The 6,008-nt window shown below is 25.0% G+C and overlaps 1 protein-coding gene across 5 annotated transcripts; it reads right to left on the bottom strand.

The window, feature by feature from the left end:
- Window positions 1–317: 317 nt before the first annotated feature.
- Window positions 318–3,292, bottom strand: LOC122717942. Of its 5 annotated transcripts, none has more exons than XM_043942498.1 (7): window positions 3,066–3,292; window positions 2,154–2,366; window positions 1,373–1,952; window positions 1,077–1,133; window positions 850–977; window positions 567–763; window positions 318–501 (listed from the first exon to the last, which is right to left on the bottom strand). In XM_043942498.1, exons 2-7 carry the CDS (start codon window positions 2,274–2,276, stop codon window positions 420–422), a joined length of 1,167 nt encoding a protein of 388 aa, XP_043798433.1. In that variant the 5' UTR covers window positions 2,277–2,366; window positions 3,066–3,292; the 3' UTR covers window positions 318–419. The 5 variants fall into 5 exon arrangements, with proteins under 5 accessions (XP_043798433.1, XP_043798431.1, XP_043798432.1 ...); XM_043942496.1 differs by having other exon boundaries at window positions 2,058–2,366; XM_043942497.1 differs by having other exon boundaries at window positions 1,427–1,952; window positions 2,037–2,366.
- Window positions 3,293–6,008: the final 2,716 nt, after the last annotated feature.

The following is a 6,008-nucleotide window of genomic DNA, read 5'->3' on the forward strand; positions in this document are numbered from 1 at the left end:
GTAAATATTCAAAAGTATTGTTATATATATATATATATTTGATTAATTCTTTTTTAAGAAAATAAATCATTATGAAAAATAAATTCTAACATTATTTTTTCACATAATTTTTATTATGTATTTTTTAAATATAACTTTATATAAAATCTTAATTATAAAAAGATATAAAACAAATCATTTAAAAAAAATATAGAAAAAATATTTGTATTTTATACATAATAAAATTATTTTTATATATATTTTTAAAATGGAAAATTTAATTGCGTAAAAACTAATAAATTTTTTAATTTTTATTGTTTTATTTAAGAATATCGTATTAGTATTTTACTTTAGAAATGCAGAAATCACATTTAAAGAAATAAATTTCATTTTTCATTATTCATGGCACAATTTTCGATATTTGTGTGTAATTTACATCTTCACCATAAACGTTTTTTACAAATAGTATTAGATAAAAGTACCAATTGTATATAACTGTGTCCTTCGCGCATATTTATTAATCTAAAAAATGTTTAAATATTTTATGAAAATAATTTTATAATTTAATTTTTAAATTTATTACTTACCTATCTCTTTCTTGTTGTTGAATATGGACTCTATCACCTCTTTGTAATGGAGTTATTACACTTGTATAACAAGATACTTCTGTAGCTGATGTAGAAGATGCTGTAGAACATTTCACAAGTTTTTGCGTAGTGGATTTCCCTTCTGAATTTAATAATATCCAATATGAATAGTTTGTTGGCTCGCCAAAATAAAAAATCTAAATAAGAGAAAGAGATTTATGAAAATATATAATATATATAACTTTAAACATCAAATAATAATAATAACATATGATTTTTTTACCTGAGCGGAAATCATATACAAACCAGTCGCTGTAACTTCGATAGATTTTTTATCTTCCACTAAATGGAATTTATTTAAATTATATTGAGTATTGTTTTTAGTACTTTTAATCCATGGGCCAATATAAACTAATATAAGAATATTTATAAGAATAAGTATAATTTATTATAATTTAATTAAATTTCGCATTTTACTAATATTATTAATTTAACTTTTTTTTTACATACCTGTATCTGTAATATGTTGTTCCGGTATTGCTCCAACAAATGTTGCCACCAAAGGTCCTAAATGATATCGAAATATCTTTTATATTAAATAAAAAGCAATATTGGGTAAGCAAAATTAATAGTTAACACATATGTTATTTGATTTAAATTATATTTTTTCTTTCTTTTTTTTAATTTTCAATCATATTTTACTTCTGACATTGAAATTTTATTAAAAAAATAAATAAAAATTGAAATTCTCAAGATAAATCATTTTCATTTATAAAAACGCATGCTAACTAAATAATAGTAAATACCCAATCGCCTGTGACTGCGCTTGGGCCGCCTTTTGTTCTTTCCCCGTTTTTTACCTCTTCTCTCCTCTCTTCTTGATCTTCCCGAACGAGATTCTTTCCATACGTTTAATTCATCATCACCGTCATTTATATTATCGCGATTCCTTTTCACACGATTCGATATCTTTTTTATCAAATTCTGTTTTTCTGTTGTTAATGTTGCTCTTTCAATACGTAAATTAGTATCACTCGCATTATTTTCATTATTTTCTAGCTTCATAAATAATTTAAGAATTGTAGTATTATTCGTATCATAAATCATATTATATAATATATGTTGTCTTTTGAAATTTTTGAGTGAATTTAAATATGGAATTATAGTATTGTAAGTGTATAAATTTCCGTTAGTGGTATTATGAATTCCATCAAAAATTTCGGTTTTAGATATCGAGGATGCTCCTTCTAATAGACTTTTTATATCATTCAACTTTTTATTTTCAAGGAATCTTTCAGATCTTTGAATCCAAACTCGATTTAAACTTCGATTTAGCTTATCATACTTGGATGTTAATAATAATAAATTTATGTTTAAAGATTGCACCTAAAAATAATTAAAAAGATATGTTTATTTTTAATTTTAAATATTAACTATTAAAAAAAAAAAATTTTTTTCTTATTAGTTTACTTGTATTTGCAAGGCACGCACTTCCTTCCTCAAATGGGACAACATAACAGCGAAAATAATCGCTAATAAGAGAAGAACGATACTGCAAAATCTTTGGAACATCTTTGACTTCTTTACCTTAGATACGGTTACTTTCATGTCAACATTCCATTCAATTAAGTTTGCCGCGTTTTTCAATGGATTATCGATTTGTAGATCGATGTCACCTTGAATGTGATCCATTTTGATTTTCGTTGCCATCGATTTTTAAGATTATGTACATCAATCAATCGCAGAAAAACATATTATCGACTAGTTTAAATATATTACATATATTATATCACAAATGTCCTAAAACATACATTATTTAATTCTAACACTTTCAAAATTAATCAATATTGGTTTATAATATTCTTTCACAACGGTAATTGATTTCGATAAAGATAAAGATAAACAAAAACATAATTATCACTTTTTATATAATTGTAGATAATTGTAGATATATAAACGATAATTCACATTTTTATTCAATAATCACTTATTTATTCAATGAATAATTATAATACGATTGAATGCAAAAACTAGAAGATAATAACAAAAATAGAGGACAGCACATGGATTTATTCACGCGAATTATATTCAAAAGAATTTAATATTGATTAAACAATTTCCAAATAGAGTAATGTATAAGTTTTCAATTCGTCATCTTATCCAACTTTGCTGACTAGTAGTCATGTCATGTACGCGTAGATGTATCAGTGATAGAAACAAAGAAAAATAATTATATCTTCATATTCTTTTCATACATTTGTAATTTTAGGATTTCTAATTTCAATTTTAGGATAGTATTTTTTATTACTTTCTGAATAAAACAATCTTTGTTCGTCTTAATAAACGAATAAAAATAGATTCTAAAAAAATTGCAATATCAAATTTGATATAATCATCATAAAAATTCACTATTTATAGAAATTCTGATAATTAAACAAAATTATAAGAAAAAGGAACTAGAACGTGTGAATATATTATAATAAAATAATTTTTGCTTACCTGAGTAACATGTTTTTTGTCGATTCTCTAGCGATTGCGAGAATCACAGATGAGATCAATCGATTTTCGAATCGATACACTTGCGTAGCGTCGTCGCTAAAAGGCTTACCCTTTGCGAACCTGATCGTGGACGACGCTGTTTCGTGGCATCTTTTGTTTACCTAGTCAACCTGCACTCAAAAGGGTCTCCGAACGTTACGACGACTCCACTCGACCGGTTTGGCGGCTGTTCGCCCGAGTGTTGCCAACATTTGCCTGGCAAGACACTATAGATATCTTCTTTACTTACTTTCTCTTTTTCTGTTTGATAAAAATAAGTAAAATCATATATTAATTTCATTTAATTTTTAGGATTATATCGTAACACGGATTGTTTATTATGGATTTTAATTAGATTCAAATTATTAAACAAGTAAACTATATTGCAAATAAACAAGAATAATTTATATTTATATCATTGATAAGAAATTTTGATCCTTATGTACGATTTTATTTTTCTTTCTTATCCGTATAAGTGTTACATCATCAGTGTTACAATATTCAGATAAAGTTAATATTCATAAAAAAATTATTTAATTTACATTATTTATAGAGTTCAAAAATATTTGAAGAACGGAATACGTTATACTGAATTTTAAACTGGATGCCGGAACTCGTTTTCAAGGACTATGAATCCTGCTTTCACATAACAGTGACTTGAATACTTAATTTGAAAGTGGAGTTTCGATCGCCCTTTTGAGTGAGTCTCAATCATTGACCAAATTTTTTTTACATTATTAAACTTTCACAATCTTTCTATAATTGAGATTTTGTAAATTAAGATTTCTTATAAAATCTTTTTATTTTTTCGGAATTAAAAAATTTTGTAATTCGAAAAAAATGTTGGAACAATATCTTTTTTCTTAAATTTTGTTCCATTAAGAATGCATCGATATACATATTCTTTCGATTTTTTATTTTTAATGATATATCATTTCTATGTTTTCATTGTTGTTCGCCTATATAATATATCTAAATCATAATGATTCGATAATAAATATGTATATGTTATTTATAGCAATATACGCAGAAAATATATATAAGTGCAAAAATTATATATAATTTAATATATATATAATTTATATATAATTTAATATTATATAAAATTAATTTTCTACATTTTTAATTTAATCAATTAATAATTTCAATTTTCATTCAATTAAATGTGATGATATGTTATGATATTTTATTTTATTAAATATCATTGATTTTCTTAATATTTTGTTCAATTCAGTTTGCAGAAAGATTTGAAAAAGTATTGATTCCAATTTCACGATCTGATTTATGCTTCACGAATAATTCCAAGACATGAAAAATATAATATATCTGATATTCTAAATGATAATAACAATAGAATAATTCTAATGAGTAAAAACTATATTATGAAATTGAACAAGAGAAAAAAAATAAAGAAAGAATGTATGCACAATATACAAATGGTAATAAAATCAAACATTTTTTTTTTCCATTATATTTCGAGAATATTATATTACACAGAAAATTCGTTGATTCAGATTGATTCAATAACGTTAATTAAATTTTAAAATTTCATATTATTTTCGTTGCATCTGATTTTTGCATTATCTTCGTTGTAGGGAATTTAAAGAGTAGCTTACTAACAACAATCTCGTTACACATGTGAGAAAACAGTTGACGTCATTATTACTTGTAATATATCGTGTATATGATACCTCGTTAATACCGGAAGTAGAGGTCATTGATTCTTTAACAGTGAGTATAAAATAAATTATCTCCTATAATAAAATAAAATGATGATATGACGAATAATTTTTTTTTTCTTTATTTTCTTTTCTTATATTTTTAAAATATCCTCTACAATTAAATTTTTTTTCAGTAAGTTAGATCTTGTGATCGGTACGTAAGAAAGTCATGGAAACAACGAGTAGGTAGCTATTAAACGAGAAGAAAGGATAAATTAAATAATAGGCAGGCCACGAACGGCACGCTTCGACTCGTCAGTCGTAAATTAATCCAGATACCTCAAATTTTGTCATCTTCCTACACGGATCGACTCAATTGCACATTAGGAACACACATGTACATTCCGCGATGATTAATTAGGATCGCCGCTGGTGGAATTTCTGATAACATTATTATCAATAATGTAATATGAAACTGTCCCACTTTTTTGTTTTTCTAAATCATCATGAAATGTAACGAGATAATTTTTTTTTTTTAAAGAGACACGAATATACTCAGTATTGTAATAATGTAATTCATTAATTCAGTCTGATTTAATAGATTTTTTATATCCATTATTTATTGCTATATTGGAACACTACTGGAATTGTTGATACTCTTCATTTAAATGAAAAATTGAGATCTGTATTTCTTGAATGAATTCTTTCATTTCATTCTCACGACATTGTTGCAGGATAAAGCGATTCTTAGAGCTATTGAGTATTGAATTCGATATTCCTAGGGCGATGAAAGAGGTCGGAATCGGAGATGCCTGGTTGGAAGAATAACGTCGGAGCTCGTTGACATTGGCGACGATAAAATTCCACACTGAAGACTTTTTTCGTAGAATATGTGCGTCGCATAAAAAAATATCGTTGTAAATTCAAGAGAAACATATCGCAGAAAATATTGATGATACATTAAAATATATATATATCTATACATGAACACAGAAAATTGTTGATGATACGTTTCCGGTTCGATCGATTGTTTTTTAGTTTGATGATCGAAGATTAACATATTATAAATTGTTGTAAGAATATCCTTGACAAGGTTTTAAATAAATAATAATTATTGATAATTAGAATTAAATAATATTTGAGAATTATAATTAAATAATATTTAATAATTATATTTTTGATTTATAGTTATATAAATGGAAGAAATAACAATAATACATGATATAATATTTTAATATGAAAA

The sequence above is a fragment of the Apis laboriosa genome, unplaced genomic scaffold (assembly GCF_014066325.1).
Source record: "Apis laboriosa isolate Shangri-la unplaced genomic scaffold, ASM1406632v1 scaffold5_cov152, whole genome shotgun sequence".
Classification (NCBI taxonomy): Eukaryota; Metazoa; Arthropoda; class Insecta; order Hymenoptera; family Apidae; genus Apis; species Apis laboriosa.

What these genes read in the sequence shown, in the direction of transcription:
- LOC122717942 (XM_043942495.1), bottom strand. Translation starts at nt 2,276, where the DNA reads ATGGCAACGAAAATCAAAATGGATCACATTCAAGGTGACATCGATCTA. An exon ending in GCGCAGTCACAGGCGATTGG is followed by an intron (nt 1,134 to 1,372) that starts GTATTTACTATT and finishes GATATCATTTAG; the next exon opens with GACCTTTGGTGGCAACATTT. An exon ending in CAACAACAAGAAAGAGATAG is followed by an intron (nt 502 to 566) that starts GTAAGTAATAAA and finishes AACATTTTTTAG; the next exon opens with ATTAATAAATATGCGCGAAG.